This window comes from Pleurodeles waltl, chromosome 10 (assembly GCF_031143425.1).
Source record: "Pleurodeles waltl isolate 20211129_DDA chromosome 10, aPleWal1.hap1.20221129, whole genome shotgun sequence".
Lineage (NCBI taxonomy): Eukaryota > Metazoa > Chordata > Amphibia > Caudata > Salamandridae > Pleurodeles > Pleurodeles waltl.
In genome coordinates, this window is record NC_090449.1 from 180180359 (window position 1) to 180202655 (window position 22297).

At 45.2% G+C, this 22297-nt stretch overlaps 1 protein-coding gene across 1 annotated transcript in view; it reads left to right on the top strand.

Annotated features, from left to right (window-relative positions):
* CCZ1 (CCZ1 homolog, vacuolar protein trafficking and biogenesis associated) overlaps window positions 1–22297 on the top strand; it is a 223559-nt gene that overhangs the window by 187156 nt on the left and 14106 nt on the right. The window contains 1 exon segment of the mRNA XM_069210148.1: window positions 815–942. Within this exon segment, the coding sequence (XP_069066249.1) occupies window positions 815–942 (128 nt within the window).

The window sequence follows — 22297 nt, forward strand, 5'->3', positions numbered from 1 at the left end:
TTCCCTCAACATTGCAGTGAGCAGCCTGTGTCATATCACACTACACATAGGCAAGAAGCGTGCCACCCAAGGGCAAGTAAGGGCTCCATATAACTTTTAAAAAAACTCTCACTTTGACATCTTCACAGGAAACCTGACTCTAGACATTTGTTCTCTATTTCAGAGTCATTTGCCTCCTAGAGTAATGTCAGTTTTTTATGTGGGTTCCATTTTCCATGACTACTCATTGTCCACTGCCACACCCGCAGGTTGTAGCTTGCATGTTCCATTTTCTAAATGTTAAAATGTGAATTCAAGATGTAGAAGTAACCCTGCTCCTCGTTTTGTGCTTGGGAGGCGGTGGATATTGACATTACCACCTCAGTATTTTGTAATTCTTTTGAAAGGAGTTGGGGTACTGACATTGGAGTGTAACTCTTTGCTGTTGAACCAGGAACACTACTACTACTGGGAATGTTGATACTATAGGTATGTTGGTTACCTGTCTTATTTTACTCCCTGGCATGTTACAGAGATCTCGCCTTTTCTGAAGGCCATAAGCTTTTCCTGGTATATTGCTCACTAGGCAGTGTTTTCTGTGTCATTTGCTAGGGTTTTTATAATGGGTATCTTATAGTGACTGGGCAGAGACACCGCAGCACGATCCAAAACACCCTAACAAATACGACAACAAATAACATCTGGTTTTGTTACCACCATTAGGAGCCATCGTTCATTTGTGAATAATCCTTATGTTTTTTCTGTTATATACCGCAGAGTCCACTTATTTCGCATACATGTAAAACAAACTGATGACCAGTTGCTCTTCTTGCAGAGCCGACGAGGATGAGGAAATCATTGTAAAAGCAATGAGCGACTACTGGGTTGTGGGGAAAAAATCCGATCAACGTGAATTGTATGTAATTTTGAATCAAAAAAATGCCAACCTGATTGAAGTAAATGGTGAGTCTATATAGCGCTACTTTGGTCAAAGCGGTCTGTACATGTATTTAGCATGTGTCTTACTCTGTGCTGTACTGGAGAAAAAATGTAAACTTAAGTTGGAAAGCAGTCTTGATCGTGTTACATAAGTGTTTTGTTTCTCCTCTATGCATTGCTTGTCAGGCTAATAAAGGCATCCTTAGTATTCAGCACAACTATCTGAATAATTCAAGCTCAAACCTTATCTTGCTTCTTCCATCCTTTCTTTCCTCTTTTGGTCACAATAATGAGATGTTTTGGACAGGTTTGAATTAATATCCGTGTGTACCATATACGCTAGTATGTAGCACACTGTAGTCAAAAGTATGCCGCCTTGCAATGACAGTGTTTACAATCTAACTCATTCTGGATATTAAACAGATAAATCTATGGCACCTTTCCTTATGTGCCAACGTTTTTTTTATTCTTCGCCCAATCTAGGAATTTTAAAATGTTTTGTTTGGGGCCCTGTAATAGAAAGTTATAGGACATCCTTGAATCACTCCTTAGCCAGCATTAAACGTGTGTGAGGGGGAGGAGGCAAGGGGCCGGGTCGAGGCACATCCTATTGACCTGGCCCTCATATAAGGGCTGGCCAGTACAAAGGAGCTGTGGTATAGTTAGGGTTTTTCACCAGCAGTTTGTTGAGAGAGGTTAATGCTCAGGATTGACCTGGCAGCCACTAGTCACTGACTACTATGAACTTCTTAAATACTTTGCCCTCCTGGGACTACATTTCTTAAATAGTCCTAAGGAGAGGGGTTGGGTTGGACCCGTGCGGTAAAACAAAGAAATGCCCCATGGCAATGTCCCTTTAGCCTTATGCAAGTTACATCATGTAATAGAAGTAGCACTGTTTGAATTTAACTGTTTTTTTGTGTCTGTAGGATTGCATTCCCGCAGTATCATCTAAAATAATAACAGCGTTATTTAGTACCTATTTTCTCCACCTTCTAACTCCATCTAACTACAAGGAGCCCCTTGGAAATTGCAGCATTCAACACTTTCACACGTACAGCAGTGAAGGAACCAAAGCAATCTTGATATGTTACCAACAAAAAAGCATTGTTACCTTAGTAGGGAACATTTATGCATACCTCCGAGGTACTTTGTATTACTTCATGCAGATGGGCATGTTGATATTTGGATCTATATATTATCTATTGGCACGTATACAGCAGAAACCTAGTTGACAAACAAAGAAGTGATGCACATAGTACAATGTGCATTCCCACCATAAAAAGTACTGTCCCGACACACACGAACCACTGACATGTGAAACGCGGAAATGGATGGAAACCTAGGTGTATGGCTTGGAAACAAAATGGGAATTGAGACTGTAAGACAAACTGTAGATGTACTACAGCAGATGCAAACTCTAGCGTCCTGCTACCCATCTCTGCCATTTCGCCTATTTCATTGGACACAAGAGAAAAAGGCTGGGCACGCCTGCCCTACTCCCTTCTAGCCTTTGAACATCCAACCCAGCCTCCTACTCTCCACCTGAATGACGGGAGCCACCCTGCTCCACTCACGTCTAGAATTTTAAAATCCAGCCCTATCTCCTACTCACCAACTGAATGACAGGAGCAGGCCTGCCTCACTCCCTTTTAGCCCCTCGAACAACCAGTCCTGCCTCTTCTCCTCCAGGTGAATGCAGGAGGCATTCCTGCCCCCACTCTATTCTAGTCCTTTCAGTGCCCGACCCTTCCTCTTCCCCTCAAGCCAAATGACGCCCTTGGGCTAGTGAGTGATTGTGAGTCAGCCATTGGGGGAAGGGCGGGGATCACTAAGCCACCCTTATGTTAAAGGCTGTTTTTGTCACTTCTTACTGAAGGGAAATCTCTTCATCCTGCCACAGCCTTATTTTTAATACAACAAATTAAATTGGTTGAAATATTTTGATTTAAAAATCGTGTCTTGCGTGAGCCTTTTTTTCTTTTTAGATTATTGTGAATTACACTGGGCAAACTGCATAATGTGTATACCTTTTTATATACATTTTAATATTATTTGCAATTAGTTTAATGAAATCTACAATATATTTTCCATTAATTCATTCATTTGATTAAAAAAACTAGTTGTCGCACAAGGAACTCACCAGTGGGGTGCATGCAAGCTTTCACAAACTGCTGCACTCTCATGGAACATTTTGCACGTGATATCAAAGTCCCCATTTCTGCTTCTGCTTCTGCTACCATAGTCTGCCAAAAGAAGTGTCAAATGGGCTCCAGTAGCAAACATGGTCACATTGGCATTGGCTGAGTAATAAGGAGAAGAACTTGTGTTTGAAAAGGAGCAGTGAGTTACACATGGGAGCAAAAAGTAAAAGGGAGTATCGAGTAAAGTGGAAAAGTGATAAAAAGACAAAGAGACTTAAAGTAATGTTGAAAATCACCTACACAGAATCGGTGCCGGTGCAAGGATGTATTCAGTGAGAAAGGTTGCTTCTGATGGGTACTTCTAACTTCAGATTCTTCACCTTGTGAATACCCCAGGCACCAAACTATATCCAGAGATTTTTCTCAGCAGTTCCCTTGCGTGCCAGTAGGTGGTGTGGTGCATTTCTGCGTTAACTCCATCCCTCTGCGGAAATGACACCAGATTTGCATATAACCACCACCCCTGCACATCGACATCATTTCTTTTGTTTTCACTCCTTCCCGACCCTTTTTAATATCTACCTCACCCCCTTGCATTCTTGGCAGAGGCCCTAGGAGCAAACATTATATCTTATGGTGATGACATTCAGTTACTATTCTCATGGGGCGGGGATGAACTGTTCCTCGGTGAAAAAATGTGTTTGTCTTTTAGCTGTTTTTCATTGGCTGACACACCATCAGCCCAAATGTAATGCGGAGAAGATGGCGAAACTCTTCTTTGGTTTAAGGGCACAAGAACCCTGGCAATCCTTCTGGCCAGTGGATGCCTCCCCTTCACTACGCCAGGTTGGTCTGGTCAAGAATTTAGGTATTGAGTTTGATGGCAGCTTTCTTTTCTAACTCTGGTTAATGCGGTGGTAGGAACGTGTTTCGGTCTGCTACATGTGTTAAGAAAGTTTCTGCATTCTCTCTTATCCAGCAAGGAAACAGGTAGTCTAGGCTCTAATAACATCCAGACTGGACTACGGTAATACTCTGTACCTGGGCCTTCCTGACTATCTGATTAGCAAATTGCAGATGGTCCAAAAAGCGGCAGTCTGGAGTCTCCTTTGTCTGTCCTTGAGAATACACATTTCCACATATCTTAGGGAACTTCAATGGCTTCCTATAAGGAAGAGGATACTGTTTTTAAGACCTTGCTGCTTGTACACAGGACGCTTCACCAGTCTGGTGGTGGCTATCCTAAAGCAAGGATTGGCTTTTATGTACCAGCTAGAGGCCTTTTCCCTGCAAACCTGTTTCTGTCTAAAGTATCTAGTATTCGGTGGGCCAGGTCTCCATCAGCATGGAACAAACTCCCTTTGGAGTTACAGAGCATTTCTGCCACCGCTCAGTTCCAGGAAAAATTAAAAACTTTGCTGTTTATTCAAGAGTAAGCCCCTACTGTCATCACCCTCCAGTGATGCTTAGCGCCAGGGCACTCCCAGGAGTAACAGCATGCTTTAAAACTGCTTGTTACATTACGAACCAACGTGGATCCGGAGCTCACTTGTTTTATGTCTATTGACTGAAATTATTTTTGTCACAAAATTTTATACAGTGAACAAGGGACATATCTAGGCATCAGACCACAGTTTTCAACCCTTCAAGGACCTTCAGCTGGTCAGTCTCCAGTGTCTAGACTCGTCACATGACTCTAAGTCATATGATTACCCCAGGATAAATCCGAAGGCCATCCGAGACTGCAAGGCAAAACTCAAAGTCACCATCACTGCCCGAAAGCACGTAAGGGGCAGTCATGCTCTCAAGAAAGGTCCTCTCCGACTCCATGTCGTCAAGTAAGTGAACTTCTAAGAAAACAACAAAAGTAATCTAAATGGCACCCCCCTTCTTCTTCGCTACACTCCAAGAGAAGTGGAGGCTCCGAACTAGGTCTCAGGCTCCCACAGTTGATCCGATACCTCAGCTTGTCCCAATCCCACCCAAACGTCTGGATCCTTCAGCAACAGCACAACAGATCAAATCCTTTGAAGTGGCCATGTTGCATATATTTGGCACCTCACTGTCTGCCTCTGGCACACCTACCCCAACAATTCTCAGGAGGGCTCTGATCAGACTAGTGCTGGCAGAGCTAGTCTTAAAGTGCACTGTGTCGCTTGACCTTGCTGCTGGGCCCACCCCAACTGCAGGGTTGACACCTGTCCCAACTTCTCACCCGGTGCTGAGATTCTCGCTGGTTCCTCGAATGCCTTTCAGACTCTGAAATTAATCCACCACAACTTTGTCCAGCATCACATCCACCTTGACTTGCCCATGAAGTCCCATTCGGACTCCATAGGATTTTCCAGTGATGTCCAGGTGTCATTAGATTGCACTCCGCTTCAGGGACAAAGACGATTTGGCTTTGGAGATCTATGCACTTCAGTTGTGTTTATTACTTTACCGAATTTTCTAATGTGACGTACAACAGTGCTTGTATATTGTTAATGTAATTGCAGCACACAATTGTAATTCTGTACAAGCTTCTGTAACTGATTACACATTTGTTTATTAAAGTAATTGAAATGTATTGTTGAAGTGCTTTGTTTATAAGGGTAAGATACCACCTTGTTTTAAAAAAACAAATCGGCAAATTTATCTGACTTGAGTTTCACTCCACATATCTTTGTGTTTGATATTGTCAACCCTTTCTTTGCTCCACGTATCTATTTGTTTGATAATTTCAACTCTGTCTTTGAAACTGTCATAGTAATGTGACCTCCTCTTCAAGTCACTTTCCTTAACACGAGTCTGGTTTGAACTATCCAGCTGGGCCAAGTTTATAACGTTGTTGGCCAGCTGGGAGATCAGAGCACCCTGAACAATAGGGCCCATTTACCATTTAGACAGGATTAGCCTTCTCATGGTAGAAGAGGAAGACTGGGGAGAAGTCTGCATACGGCAATTAGATGATACCCACTGGCAAGCCCGGACATGTGCTTCACACAGGAACAAAGGCAGAGCTTTCGCAACAGCTATACTGGGGGCTCCCTATAAAATGTTGGAGTCAAGTATCCAGTTTTTCTGTGTCAGCTGCAGAGCCAGACACAAACTTTGGCTACGCCATCTTGAAACCACCTAAATGTGCACAAGGTTGAATCAACCTGTAGGCTGCTGCAGAATTATCTGTAAGTGGTAGAGCGATAAAGTTCTATCTCTTGATTAGGCATTGATGCCCACCTTCTAGAGCTCTTCACCTCCAGTTTTAAGTGTGGATGAACCCTAGGCTGGACAAGAGCTACAGTTTTACTTCTTCGGACTCTGTTGGAAACCTGCCTCCAGGTTCTTTCACTGGCTTACAGACTCCCTCTGGGGATCAGTAGAGGGAGGTCTTGCTGGGGACTCTAAAGTAGAGTGGCCTCTCCAAATTCTGTGGGCCAATTCTGGCTGGAGGTGTCCTAACGAGGGGTTCCCCAGACGTCTGTGGGACATTTTGGTGCCCTGCATTTGGCCATTAAGCTGTGGGCCCCATCATTTCTGCCAGCTCATAAATCAAAGACTGCCTTGAAAGCTACATGGGTGCTACTGCTGAGGGACATAGTACCAAGGAGCTATTATGAGTTGCAGGCCCCTGTCCTGCACCTTCCATCCCCCCTTAACAGAGGGAGAGCATTAAAAAACAAGCACTAGCAATTTACCAAACTTTTTGAGACCGGGTCTTTCTATCTTGATACTCCTGGTGGCCGAAGCATGCCACCAAGGGCGAAACGCTGAAACCCCCATTTAATTCTGCCTAACAGAACCAGAGATATCCACTTTAAATCTCACCGCTTGTGGGCGGCATTTTACAGAGTCACTGGCTGCTGAACTGAAGGAAAATGTGTCCTGCATTTTTTTTTATAATTAACCACCTCAAACCTCCGAACACCGCCAGAGGACCGGCAGTACATGTGAGCGCCATCATTGCCTGTGGAGCAATTGCACCTATGAGGAACCTGTCCCATGTGAGCAGGGTGCTCCTCATTCCCTATCATTGGGAAGAAACTATTCACCATCTTCCCCGCTAGCAAGAAAAGCGCCATGAGGGAGGGAAGCTGGCCTAACCATGCAGCCTTGGACTCCATACCCACATATGCGGTATTTTGAAAAGGAAATAGAAAAAGCATGCCATTTAAAAAAAAAAAAACCCTACAAAGCAAGGAAAACGGAAATATTTTACAGCATGCCCCTACTTATCAGGCTATCCCGGGGCAGTTAAGCGCCATATAAGTCATAATAGAAGGCTGAAAATGTTGCATATTCTGTGTTGTGGTATCCAAGGAGAGCAGGGCATCACTACAGGAGCTTCTTTTTAGTTTGATGGGGACTGCTAAGAAAACGGCTGGTCCCATCGAAGAAACGTATCACTTCACCAAGATTTGGAACCATTATTTTAACAAATGGTGGCTCATTGAACACTCGACTTACCTTACGTTTTATTTTGTATATAAAGTGTGCCTTCCTAGCCGCCACACCCATATATCTCTGCTACCCTACTTATACATTTTATTTAATTGAGAATTGGAGGATTTGGGGTGCTAATTGTCTGCTCACTATTAGCGATGTCCCAGGAGTGAATCATCCACATACCATTGGTTGGGATCTGTGTCCTTAAAATAATTAGTTATGATTTGTTCCCCAATACTTATAGGTTACATTGGTTGCTTTATTCATTTACGTGAATTTACTTTATTTTACATATATTTACACTGTGTATACTAAATTCATTATTCTTGATGTTGTCGCAGAGCAGTGTATGCAACAAAGTAGAAGCATCTCCTGTCAGAGCCTGGTTATGCACACAAACGTTTCATGTTTTTGCCAAGGGAGAGAGATTGCTGCTGTAGGCTCTGTTGTATCTCATTAGATAGGTTCACAGTTTGTGAATGTCCAGCAACTTCATGCTCCAAAAATATCTTCACTGGAGCGAAGAGTGGTTCTGGGAATATTCCAACATTATCTTCATTCCAAGTAAAAGTCTATGCTGTGCCTCCTTGTAGAAGGTTTCAGAAATGTAAAATGTAAAAGGCAGTGCTTGCAAATGGCTGCTCAGTGTGAGCGAAGCTTCTATTCCTTAATGGTGTTAAATTATGTATATCTCACCAAAGAGCCTGAAACAGAAGACCCAGATCTGAAACAGAAGGCCCAGCTCTGAAATAGAAGACCCTGCTTGGGGACCAACATGCAATAGAGGGATTCCCGTGCAACGGGATAGCCTTCCTTCCTTCCTATTGAATTAGGCGTGACGAGAAGTCAACAATTGAAGAAGCAACACTTGTATCTGCTGTCATGGCTCTGGCATAGCTTATGCTGGGCCCATTGTCTTATTTATATAAGAAGTAAAACAAGGACCTGTAGTATGAGTTTTACTCTGAACCAAGCTGGGAGTGAAACCAAACACTGCAACTGATAACGACCCTGTTCACTAGGGATTTCCCCTTTGGCATGGACAAAGGAAGACACCCCTTCTGGCTAGCAATGTGTGTAAATAACAAACCAGCAGAGTATGCTGGTGGTGAGGGGAGCAGTGAAGTAAGAATATAGACCATCATATAATGTATTGCAATTTCTATTTGAGTTACTTGTACCACAACAGTACTGTATGCGCTCAAGTGTAATTCTGACTTCTGGATCACTCATCAATAATCAGTTGATTTTGTTCAATCAGAAGTAGAAACAACTTCATGCTAAATGCCCTTTCATGGCTCAAACCCTCCCAGTGATGAGCTTGTTAACCCCCTGCACTTAATATCCCTTTATTGCTTGTTAACAGACCCAAAGCGCAAAGCTAATGCACAACCAATTTCAGCTGTGGGCTAGTTGCACGGATATTTCCTTCCTATGAAGTTGGGTTTAGCTAATGCCCAAAACGATATTACCTGTTTTAGATGGTTAAGTTGGTAGTGTCTTATTCATTGAGCAGGAGGTTAACATTTCAGTGTGCAGGACATCTGGAAGGATGGATTTACTAATGACATATGTGGGAGGGGGTTTTATCACTTGCTTAAATCACGTAGGTTGGTGAGATGCCCATGGTGTTTCTAATTTCTTGCTGTGTGATGCTGCTAGCTGTGGCATGCCTGAGCAGTGTTCCTAGAGATGATGTGGGATCTGTTAATACAGTGTCCCATTTGGGATCATTTGCAGTGACGCAATTTCCTGTAAAAGGCATATATACACTGAGTTGGATGTTATCAGCAATATTTCCTCTAATTCCATTTCTCTGTGTTCTTCAAGAGACCCTCTGAGGCCATATTCAAAACTAAGTCACAACTGATGTCACTGTGCCTGCAACCAGACTCCTTCATGATGATCAGTTAGCTGTCAGGTTAAAGATGGGAGTGTTCCATTAGACCATTTTGTATTCTATTTGCAAAATGGTACAGTCCTTACGTACGTTTACCAAAATGTTCTGATAAACAGATTTTTGGCTACAAAAATAGCCTGACACATCATGAAAAAACACTTCTTCCACTGGTAAGCATTTTTGGTTTTCAAGCTGTTTTTGAACCCCCATCCACAAAAAAAATATTTTTCACATAGCTCTAGCTCTATTATCAGAAATGGCAATTTCCCAGTATGGCTTAGCGAGAGGCACATAAATAAAATGCTGGACAGAAAAGCAAACACAGCAAAAGTAACAAATAATTATTTGTGTAGCCCACTCTAACAACTGAGTCACTCTCAGACACTTTTGCTCTGCGCCTCAAAAAAGTAATGAATTAAAGAATTTTGAACATCATCTTTTCTGTGAAGTGCCTAGAGGTTAACAAAGGGCATTAGAAGGCTGTAGATTTGGGTTAAAAGTTGAAAGTAAGGTTAATTTTAGCACAGCACTCCGAAGCAATACTATTGACAACACAATGCTAGACATATCTCTTTTAACATAACATAATTTAGTGAAGCATTGCCTTGTGGAAGAGAGATTTAGGAGAAGCAATGCCAGAAATTGGTGGCTGAGGGCAGAAGGTCAATGGATTTAAGTTTTCCTAGTTCAAAAATGCAATCTCCGTGCAGTTGAACGTTGTGTATCTCCTTTAAATGGCTATAATTGCATTCTAAGTACCTGAAAAATATAAGCAATATAATCTGTCTGCCAGAAAATGTTAATACCACTTCTGGACTCTCTGACTTGGATGAGTCTAGCAATTATAAAAAGTGACATTAAATAATTCTCTCTTGCTAAATACATTGTAAAGAACTGCTAAACTATTATCTGGCATGGTTAGCCTACAATATTATGGTCTGTAAGCGTTTAACTCTTTAAATCTCACCAGTGAAGGAAAAGGGGCTAAAAGAGACTTGCTCAAGAGTTTACAGGGTGTCGCTTGTGAGATGAGTCACTGCTTCCTGAAGCTGTGGGTCCATAGGCCAGGTTTTAACATCTTGGCACCACAGCACTGCCCTCAAAATGAATCATGCCACGCTATTTATAATTTTTGGGGATTCTTTTCCTATGTTCTAAGGTCTCATTATGTGTTGCTGTTATTTTAGGAAGTAATACTTCACCTGGTAAATGCTGATACCATAGCTGGCAGTATTTACTAAGTGCTGTATTACCGCCCCACTTTTAGTTCCATACCTCATGTGAATGGTGTTTGCCCTTGTTGGCCCATTAGTGAGCTGCACAATAGTACATGTGCGGTATTTCCACTGCACAAATTCCCCAAAAACTTGTAAGGGGAAAAATGTGCAGTTTTAATTCCCCTTTTGTAATCACTGTTTGGGGGTATAGTTTGTTCCTAAATAAGGATTAGTAGCCGTCCTTTCATGAGGGACAGGAATCTGGAATAAGAGACCAGAAATGCTTTGCTGATAGGATACGTAAATGTTAAATTTTTTGTTTTTCACTGTATTCACTGCACACACTCTTGTTTGTGAGTGAGATATTGTATACAGGGGGTTTGCATCCAACCCATTGCTTAACAATTTTTAACTTCATTGTCAGAAATTATTTGCTACCTTTTAATTATCCAGTGTGTGCTGGCGTCACTTCCTCGTCTCTTGACTGGAGCATGGACCAAGTACTGATTGCTTCAGGTTAATTACTGTCCTTCTGCTGATTGTGCTGTGTTTGAGGCACTACTTTTATCTTTTCTTCTACTCTGTCATCCTGTTCAACCTCTTGCCATTTGTAGCTATGTTTTACTATGCAACACACACTTTAAAGAAACCCTTTTCTCCTTTGAAATGGTTGTTTATTGTAACAACAGATGTTATGTGCTTCCAAATGTAGTCTCGCTAAGACATGGACATGGGACCCTTTATGTGATAGTTTTTTTTTTAGGGCAAATGTCATTTTTTTCTTTGCCACCCATAGGGAGATTAACCGATTTACTCAGAATCACAGGAGGGTTGTGCTGAAACCTAACAAGCATCTGGCAAAGCCAATAGGTCTCACCTTTGAGATCATTAGCCCTTCCATTGTATTTTGTTCATGCTGTACAGCAAATGCATTGCAGACTGGCAATAGTTTGTTGCTATGCTGTATAGAAGTGTGGCTGCTGTGCAGCTTGGCTAAAAATAATAGTAAGAAAGGGACTATGATGCACGCAGCACTAATGCGCTTTCTTGTTTTTAAATAAAAACAAAAGCATTTGATCTGGCTACGTCATAGCACTTTTACTTTTAGTCACACTGCAAAGCATGCACTTCTGTATTGCATGACTACCAAACATTGCCAAAGCAGACAGCTCTCATTAGCGAGAGCTATTGGCTTTGCCAGTGCTTTTTACCAAAGGCAGGGCCACATTTAGATTGTGGGTTAGATAAACTCTGCTGAATTACCTCTGCTATATACCTGCCAGCAGTTTGCAGGCATCCAGCTCAGATGATGCACCTCAGTTACAGGACTTCCAGTAGTGTGCATTCTGGGCTATGTTTGACTTGCCATCCTTGGTGTGGTCTCCCCTAACTTTTTGCCACTGCTTCCCAGGTTGTTGATGTGTGCTGGACTCTGTTTTTGATACTCTGGTCACTTTACCACTGCTAACCAGTGCTAAAGTGCAAGTGCTCCTATGTAAAATGTATGTGTAACTGGTTTATCCATGATTGGCATATTTGATTTCCTAGTAAGTCCGTAGTAAAGTGTACTAGAGGTGCCCGGGGCCTATAAATCAAATGCTACCAGTGGGCCTGCAGCATACTGGTTGTGCCACCCTCACGAGTAGCCCTGTAAACATGGCTCAGACCTGCCACTACAGTGTCTGTGTGTGCAGTTTTTAAACTGCCAATTCAATTTAGCAAGTGTATCCACTTTCCAGGCCTAAACCTTACTTTTTCATACATGTAATGCACCCCTAAAGTAGGTCTTAGGTAGCCCAATGGGCAGGGTGCAGTGAATGTTAAAGGTGGGACGTACTTTGTTACATGTCCTAACAATGAAATACTGCTAAATTCAGTCTTTACTGTTGCAAGGCCTACCTCTCTCATAGGTTAACATGGGGGCTGCCTTTAAATAACTTTGAAGTGCACATTCCCTTTGAGAGCAGATAGAAATGTGGAGTTTGGGGTCTCTGAACTCACAATTTAAAAATACATCTTTTAGTGAAGTTGTTTTTTAGATTGTTAGTTTGAAAATGCCACTTTTAGAAAGTAGGCATTTTCTTACTTAAACCATTCTGTGACTCTGCCTGTTTGTGGATTGCCCGTCTGGGTCAGTTTGACAGTTGGGCTGTTTGTGAATCACCTCTAGACAGTGGGACAAAGGGAGCTGTGGTGTAGCCTACATATCCTGATGAGCCATCTGTGCTAGTGTGGAGGGAGGAGTGGTCACTTACACCTGAATGGGCTGTGCCTGCCCTCTCACAATGGAGTCTCCAACCCCCTGGCGTGTGTCTGGGGCCTGGCCTGGGCAAGGCAGGATCTTGTGAACAACAGACTTTCCTTTGAAGTAAGCATGCTTCGAAGTTAGAAATGGGTATAAGTTTTGGACCCAAAACCCCTGCAAATTAGATCACTTCTGGAACCAAGACGAACCTCTGCCAAGGAGAAGAGCCGAGAAAGAGTGCTCGCCTTGCCTGTGACTGTGCCCTCTTGGGCTATCCTGCAGTTGCTTCTTCTGTGAAAGGGGACAAAGACTGGACTTTGTGGTATATTCCTGCCTGTGAAGAATCTCCAAGGGCTTGAACTGAGCTTGGCTCCTGTTTTGAAGTCTCAGGGCCATCAAAGACTTCCTCTGGTAACCCCTGGACTCTCTGCTGAGACTCCTGCACTGCCAAGTGGTGTCCTATCGAGTCCCTGGGCCCTTGAAAAGTGATGTTGGCAGAACAAGATCTGAAAATCCATGCACAGAACGCCATGCGGGGACATTTTCGAAGCACCATCTACAACAAAGCTGATAAACGACCCGCCACCGGCTTTGCGGCTAAAATCGACACTCCACCTGCATCGCAGCTGGGAGATCGACGCATCACGGATGGAGAAACAATGCACAACACCCATTTGCGGCTGCTGTTAAAGATGCAAACCCCACGCAGTATGATTTTCCAACAGTGTGCGACCGGATTTTCCACTTATCGTCCCTGGGCGTCAAAATGAACCCGACTCTGCGCATATCTTAGGTGCCCCATTGTAGGAAGTTGGCTCTGTATGTGCTATTTCAAAGTAAGGAATAGCATGCACAGAGTCCAAGGGTTCCCCTTAGAGGTAAAAATAGTGGTAAAAATAGATAATACTAATGCTCTATTTTGTGGTAGTGTGGTCGAGCAGTAGGCTTATCCAAGGAGTAGTGTTAAGCATTTGTTGTACATACACATAGACAATAAATGAGGTACACACACTCAGAGACAAATCCAGCCAATAGGTTTTTATATAGAAAAATATCTTTTCTTAGTTTATTTTAAGAACCACAGGTTCAAATTCTACATGTAATAGCTCATTCGAAAGGTATTGCAGGTAAGTACTTTAGGAACTTCAAATCATCAAAATTGCATGTATACTTTTCAAGTTATTGACAAATAGCTGTTTTAAAAGTGGACACTTAGTGCAATTTTCACAGTTCCTAGGGGAGGTAAGTATTTGTTAGTTTTACCAGGTAAGTAAGACACTTACAGGGTTCAGTTCTTGGTCCAAGATAGCCCACCGTTGGGGGTTCAGAGCAACCCCAAAGTCACCACACCAGCAGCTCAGGGCCGGTCAGGTGCAGAGTTCAAAGTGGTGCCCGAAACACATAGGCTAGAATGGAGAGAAGGGGGTGCCCCGGTTCCGGTCTGCTTGCAGGTAAGTACCCGCGTCTTCGGAGGGCAGACCAGGGGGGTTTTGTAGGGCACCGGGGGGGACACAAGTCCACACAGAAATTTCACCCTCAGCGGCGCGGGGGCGGCCGGGTGCAGTGTAGAAACAGGCGTCGGGTTCGCAATGTTAGTCTATGAGAGATCTCGGGATCTCTTCAGCGCTGCAGGCAGGCAAGGGGGGGATTCCTCGGGGAAACCTCCTCTTGGGCAAGGGAGAGGGACTCCTGGGGGTCACTTCTCCAGTGAAAGTCCGGTCCTTCAGGTCCTGGGGGCTGCGGGGGCAGGGTCTCTCCCAGGCGTCGGGACTTTAGGTTCAAAGAGTCGCGGTCAGGGGAAGCCTCGGGATTCCCTCTGCAGGCGGCGCTGTGGGGGCTCAGGGGGGACAGGTTTTTGTACTCACAGTCTTAGAGTAGTCCTGGGGTCCCTCCTGAGGTGTTGGATCGCCACCAGCCGAGTCGGGGTCGCCGGGTGCAGTGTTGCAAGTCTCACGCTTCTTGCGGGGAGCTTGCAGGGATCTTTAAAGTTGCTGGAAACAAAGTTGCAGCTTTTCCTGGAGCAGGTCCGCTGTCCTCGGGAGTTTCTTGTCTTTTCGAAGCAGGGGCAGTCCTCAGAGGATGTCGAGGTCGCTGGTCCCTTTGGAAGGCGTCGCTGGAGCAGGATCTTTGGAAGGCAGGAGACAGGCCGGTGAGTTTCTGGAGCCAAGGCAGTTGTCGTCTTCTGGTCTTCCGCTGCAGGGGTTTTCAGCTGGGCAGTCCTTCTTCTTGTTGCAGGAATCTAATTTTCTAGGGTTCAGGGTAGCCCTTAAATACTAAATTTAAGGGCGTGTTTAGGTCTGGGGGGTTAGTAGCCAATGGCTACTAGCCCTGAGGGTGGGTACACCCTCTTTGTGCCTCCTCCCAAGGGGAGGGGGTCACAATCCTAACCCTATTGGGGGAATCCTCCATCTGCAAGATGGAGGATTTCTAAAAGTTAGAGTCACCTCAGCTCAGGACACCTTAGGGGCTGTCCTGACTGGCCAGTGACTCCTCCTTGTTATTCTCATTATTTTCTCCGGCCTTGCCGCCAAAAGTGGGGCCTGGCCGGAGGGGGCGGGCAACTCCACTAGCTGGAGTGTCCTGCTGGGTTGGCACAAAGGAGGTGAGCCTTTGAGGCTCACCGCCAGGTGTGACAATTCCTGCCTGGGAGAGGTGTTAGCATCTCCACCCAGTGCAGGCTTTGTTACTGGCCTCAGAGTGACAAAGGCACTCTCCCCATGGGGCCAGCAACATGTCTCGGTTTGTGGCAGGCTGCTAAAACTAGTCAGCCTACACAGATAGTCGGTTAAGTTTCAGGGGGCACCTCTAAGGTGCCCTCTGTGGTGTATTTTACAATAAAATGTACACTGGCATCAGTGTGCATTTATTGTGCTGAGAAGTTTGATACCAAACTTCCCAGTTTTCAGTGTAGCCATTATGGTGCTGTGGAGTTCGTGTTTGACAGACTCCCAGACCATATACTCTTATGGCTACCCTGCACTTACAATGTCTAAGGTTTTGTTTAGACACTGTAGGGGTACCATGCTCATGCACTGGTACCCTCACCTATGGTATAGTGCACCCTGCCTTAGGGCTGTAAGGCCTGCTAGAGGGGTGTCTTACCTATACTGCATAGGCAGTGAGAGGCTGGCATGGCACCCTGAGGGGAGTGCCATGTCGACTTACTCGTTTTGTCCTCACTAGCACACACAAGCTGGTAAGCAGTGTGTCTGTGCTGAGTGAGAGGTCTCCAGGGTGGCATAAGACATGCTGCAGCCCTTAGAGACCTTCCTTGGCATCAGGGCCCTTGGTACTAGAAGTACCAGTTACAAGGGACTTATCTGGATGCCAGGGTCTGCCAATTGTGGATACAAAAATACAGGTTAGGGAAAGAACACTGGTGCTGGGGCCTGGTTAGCAGGCCTCAGCACACTTTCAATTGTAAACATAGCATCAGCAAAGGCAAAAAGTCAGGGGGCAACCATGCCAAGGAGGCATTTCCTTACACAACCCCCCCCCAAACGAAAGAGGATGAGACTAACCTTTCCCAAGAGAGTCTTCATTTTCTAAGTGGAAGAACCTGGAAAGGCCATCTGCATTGGCATGGGCAGTCCCAGGTCTGTGTTCCACTATAAAGTCCATTCCCTGTAGGGAGATGGACCACCTCAACAGTTTAGGATTTTCACCTTTCATTTGCATCAGCCATTTGAGAGGTCTGTGGTCAGTTTGAACTAGGAAGTGAGTCCCAAAGAGGTATGGTCTCAGCTTCTTCAGGGACCAAACCACAGCAAAGGCCTCCCTCTCAATGGCACTCCAACGCTGCTCCCTGGGGAGTAACCTCCTGCTAATGAAAGCAACAGGCTGGTCAAGGCCATCATCGTTTGTTTGGGACAAAACTGCCCCTATCCCATGTTCAGAGGCATCAGTCTGCACAATGAACTGCTTAGAATAATCTGGAGCTTTGAGAACTGGTGCTGAGCACATTGCCTGTTTCAGGGTGTCAAAGGCCTGTTGGCAGTCCACAGTCCAGTTCACTTTCTTGGGCATTTTCTTGGAGGTGAGCTCAGTGAGGGCTGTCACAATGGATCCATATCCCTTCACAAACCTCCTGTAGTACCCAGTCAAGCCAAGGAATGCCCTGACTTGAGTCTGGGTTTTTGGAGCTACCCAGTCCAGAATAGTCTGGATCTTGGGTTGGAGTGGCTGAACTTGGCCTCCACCTACAAGGTGTCCCAAGTAAACCACAGTTCCCTGCCCTATCTGGCATTTGGATGCCTTGATAGAGAGGCCTGCAGATTGCAGAGCCTTCAAAACCTTCCTCAGGTGGACCAGGTGATCCTGCCAGGTGGAGCTAAAGACAGCAATATCATCAAGATAAGCTGTGCTAAAGGACTCCAAGCCAGCAAGGACTTGATTCACCAACCTTTGGAAGGTGGCAGGGGCATTCTTTAAACCAAAGGGCATAACAGTAAACTGATAATGCCCATCAGGTGTGGAGAATGCTGTCTTTTCTTTTGCTCCAGGTGCCATTTTTATTTGCCAGTACCCTGCTGTCAAGTCAAAGGTACTTAGGAATTTGGCAGCACCTAATTTATCAATGAGCTCATCAGCTCTTGGAATTGGATGAGCATCTGTCTTGGTGACAGAATTGAGCCCTCTGTAGTCCACACAAAACCTCATCTCTTTCTTTCCATCTGTGGTGTGAGGTTTGGGGACTAAGACCACTGGGCTAGCCCAGGGGCTGTCAGAGCGCTCAATTACTCCCAATTCCAGCATCTTGTGGACTTCCACCTTGATGCTTTCCTTAACATGGTCAGACTGTCTAAAGATTTTGTTCTTGACAGGCATGCTGTCTCCTGTGTCCACATCATGGGTACACATGTGTGTCTGACCAGGGGTTAAGGAGAAGAGTTCAGGAAACTGTTGTAGGACTCTCCTACAATCAGCTTGCTGTTGGCCAGAGAGGGTGTCTGAGTAGATCACTCCATCTACTGTACCATCCTTTGGGTCTGATGACAGAAGATCAGGGAGAGGTTCACTCTCTGCCTCCTGATCCTCATCTGTTACCATCAACAGATTGACATCAGCCCTGTCGTGGAAGAGCTTAAGGCGGTTTACATGGATCACCCTTTTGGGGCTCCTGCTTGTGCCCAGGTCCACCAAGTAGGTGACCTGACTCTTCCTCTCTAGTACTGGGTAAGGGCCACTCCATTTGTCCTGGAGTGCCCTGGGAGCCACAGGCTCCAGAACCCAGACCTTCTGCCCTGGTTGGAACTCAACCAGTGCAGCCTTTTGGTCATACCAAAACTTCTGGAGCTGTTGGCTGGCCTCAAGGTTTTTGGTTGCCTTTTCCATGTACTCTGCCATTCTAGAGCGAAGGCCAAGTACATAGTCCACTATGTCCTGTTTAGGCTCATGGAGAGGTCTCTCCCAGCCTTCTTTAACAAGGGCAAGTGGTCCCCTTACAGGATGACCAAACAGAAGTTCAAAGGGTGAGAACCCTACTCCCTTCTGTGGTACCTCCCTGTAAGCGAAAAGCAGACATGGCAGGAGGACATCCCATCTCCTTTTGAGTTTTTCTGGGAGCCCCATGATCATGCCCTTTAATGTCTTGTTGAATCTCTCAACCAAGCCATTAGTTTGTGGATGGTATGGTGTAGTGAATTTATAAGTCACTCCACACTCATTCCACATGTGCTTTAGGTATGCTGACATGAAGTTGGTACCTCGGTCAGACACCACCTCCTTAGGGAAACCCACTCTGGTAAAGATACCAATGAGGGCCTTGGCTACTGCAGGGGCAGTAGTTGACCTAAGGGGAATAGCTTCAGGATACCTGGTAGCATGATCCACTACTACCAGGATATACATATTTCCTGAGGCTGTGGGAGGTTCCAGTGGACCAACTATGTCCACACCCACTCTTTCAAAGGGCACCCCCACCACAGGAAGTGGAATGAGGGGGGCCTTTGGATGTCCACCTGTCTTACCACTGGCTTGACAGGTGGGGCAGGAGAGGCAAAACTCCTTAACCATGTTGGACATATTGGGCCAGTAGAAGTGGTTGACTAACCTCTCCCACGTCTTGGTTTGTCCCAAATGTCCAGCAAGGGGAATGTCATGGGCCAATGTTAGGATGAACTCTCTGAACAGCTGAGGCACTACCACTCTCCTAGTGGCACCAGGTTTGGGGTCTCTGGCCTCAGTGTACAGGAGCCCATCTTCCCAATAGACCCTATGTGTTCCATTTTTCTTGCCTTTGGACTCTTCAGCAGCTTGCTGCCTAAGGCCTTCAAGAGAGGGACAGGTTTCTTGTCCCTTACACAGCTCCTCCCTTGAGGGTCCCCCTGGGCCTAAGAGCTCAACCTGATAAGGTTCAAGCTCCAAAGGCTCAGTTCCCTCAGAGGGCAGAACTTCTTCCTGAGAAGAGAGGTTCCCTTTCTTTTGCTGTGTTGCAGTTGGTTTCCCAACTGACTTTCCTGTTCTCTTGGTAGGCTGGGCCATTTTTCCAGACTCCAGCTCTACTTTTTCACCCTGTGCCTTGCACTGTGCTCTTGTTTTCACACACACCAGTTCAGGGATACCCAGCATTGCTGCATGGGTTTTTAGTTCTACCTCAGCCCATGCTGAGGACTCCAGGTCATTTCCAAGCAGACAGTCCACTGGGATATTTGAGGAGACCACCACCTGTTTCAGGCCATTGACCCCTCCCCATTCTAAAGTAACCATTGCCATGGGATGTACTTTTCTCTGATTGTCAGCGTTGGTGACTGTGTAAGTTTTTCCAGTCAGGTATTGGCCAGGGGAAACCAGTTTCTCTGTCACCATGGTGACACTGGCACCTGTATCCCTCAGGCCCTCTATTCTAGTCCCATTAATTAAGAGTTGCTGTCTGTATTTTTGCATGTTAGGCGGCCAGACAGCTAGTGTGGCTAAATCCACCCCACCCTCAGAAACTAGAGTAGCTTCAGTGTGGACCCTGATTTGCTCTGGGCACACTGTTGATCCCACTTGGAGACTAGCCATACCAGTGTTACCTGGATGGGAGTTTGGAGTGGAACCTTTCTTGGGACAGGCCTTGTCTCCAGTTTGGTGTCCATGCTGTTTACAGCTATGACACCAGGCCTTTTTGGGATCAAAGTTTTTACCCTTGTACCCATTGTTTTGTGAAGAGGCTCTGGGCCCACCCTCCTGTGCAGGTTTTTGGGGGCCTGTAGAAGACTCTTTACTATTTTTAGTTTTGGTTGTCTCATCACCCTTCTGCTGGGGAGTCTTTGTGACCCCTTTCTTTTGGTCACCCCCTGTTGAAGTCTTGGACACCCTTGTCTTGACCCAATGGTCCGCCTTCTTTCCCAATTCTTGGGGAGAAATTGGTCCTAGGTCTACCAGATGCTGATGCAGTTTATCATTGAAACAATTACTTAACAGGTGTTCTTTCACAAATAAATTGTACAGCCCATCATAATTACTTACACCACTGCCTTGAATCCAACCATCTAGTGTTTTCACTGAGTAGTCAACAAAGTCAACCCAGGTCTGGCTCGAGGATTTTTGAGCCCCCCTGAACCTAATCCTGTACTCCTCAGTGGAGAATCCAAAGCCCTCAATCAGGGTACCCTTCATGAGGTCATAAGATTCTGCATCTTGTCCAGAGAGTGTGAGGAGTCTATCCCTACACTTTCCTGTGAACATTTCCCAAAGGAGAGCACCCCAGTGAGATCTGTTCACTTTTCTGGTTACACAAGCCCTCTCAAAAGCTGTGAACCATTTGGTGATGTCATCACCATCTTCATATTTAGTTACAATCCCTTTGGGGATTTTCAACATGTCAGGAGAATCTCTGACCCTATTTATGTTGCTGCCACCATTGATGGGTCCTAGGCCCATCTCTTGTCTTTCCCTCTCTATGGCTAGGATCTGTCTTTCCAAAGCCAATCTTTTGGCCATCCTGGCTAACTGGATGTCCTCTTCACTGGAGTTATCCTCAGTGATTTCAGAGTTGTTGGTCCCTCCTGTGAGGGAACCAGCATCTCTGACTATTATTTGTGGAGTCAGGGCTTGAGAAGCCCTGCTCTCCCTAAGTAGGACTGGAGGGGGGGAATTTCCCTCCAAGTCACTATCTTCATCCTCTGAGTTGCCATCCTCAGAGGGGTTGGCCTTTTCAAACTCTGCCAAAAGCTCCTGGAGCTGTACTTTGGTAGGTTTGGGGCCCATTGCTATTTTCTTTAGTTTACAGAGTGACCTTAGCTCTCTCATCTGTAGATGGAGGTAAGGTGTGGTGTCGAGTTCCACCACATTCACATCTGTGCTAGACATTATGCTTCTAAAAGTTGGAATACTTTTTAAGAAACTAAAACTGGTTCTAGAATCTAATTCAAACTTTTACAAACTTTTAAACTCTAAAAGAAATGCTAAACAGGATCTAACACAAGGCCCTAGCAGGTCTTTTAAGAATTTAGAAAACTTTTCAAATTGCAAAAATCAATTTCTAATGACAATTTTGGAATTTGTCGTGTGATCAGGTATTGGCTGAGTAGTCCAGCAAATGCAAAGTCTTGTACCCCACCGCTGATCCACCAATGTAGGAAGTTGGCTCTGTATGTGCTATTTCAAAGTAAGGAATAGCATGCACAGAGTCCAAGGGTTCCCCTTAGAGGTAAAAATAGTGGTAAAAATAGATAATACTAATGCTCTATTTTGTGGTAGTGTGGTCGAGCAGTAGGCTTATCCAAGGAGTAGTGTTAAGCATTTGTTGTACATACACATAGACAATAAATGAGGTACACACACTCAGAGACAAATCCAGCCAATAGGTTTTTATATAGAAAAATATCTTTTCTTAGTTTATTTTAAGAACCACAGGTTCAAATTCTACATGTAATAGCTCATTCGAAAGGTATTGCAGGTAAGTACTTTAGGAACTTCAAATCATCAAAATTGCATGTATACTTTTCAAGTTATTGACAAATAGCTGTTTTAAAAGTGGACACTTAGTGCAATTTTCACAGTTCCTAGGGGAGGTAAGTATTTGTTAGTTTTACCAGGTAAGTAAGACACTTACAGGGTTCAGTTCTTGGTCCAAGATAGCCCACCGTTGGGGGTTCAGAGCAACCCCAAAGTCACCACACCAGCAGCTCAGGGCCGGTCAGGTGCAGAGTTCAAAGTGGTGCCCGAAACACATAGGCTAGAATGGAGAGAAGGGGGTGCCCCGGTTCCGGTCTGCTTGCAGGTAAGTACCCGCGTCTTCGGAGGGCAGACCAGGGGGGTTTTGTAGGGCACCGGGGGGGACACAAGTCCACACAGAAATTTCACCCTCAGCGGCGCGGGGGCGGCCGGGTGCAGTGTAGAAACAGGCGTCGGGTTCGCAATGTTAGTCTATGAGAGATCTCGGGATCTCTTCAGCGCTGCAGGCAGGCAAGGGGGGGATTCCTCGGGGAAACCTCCTCTTGGGCAAGGGAGAGGGACTCCT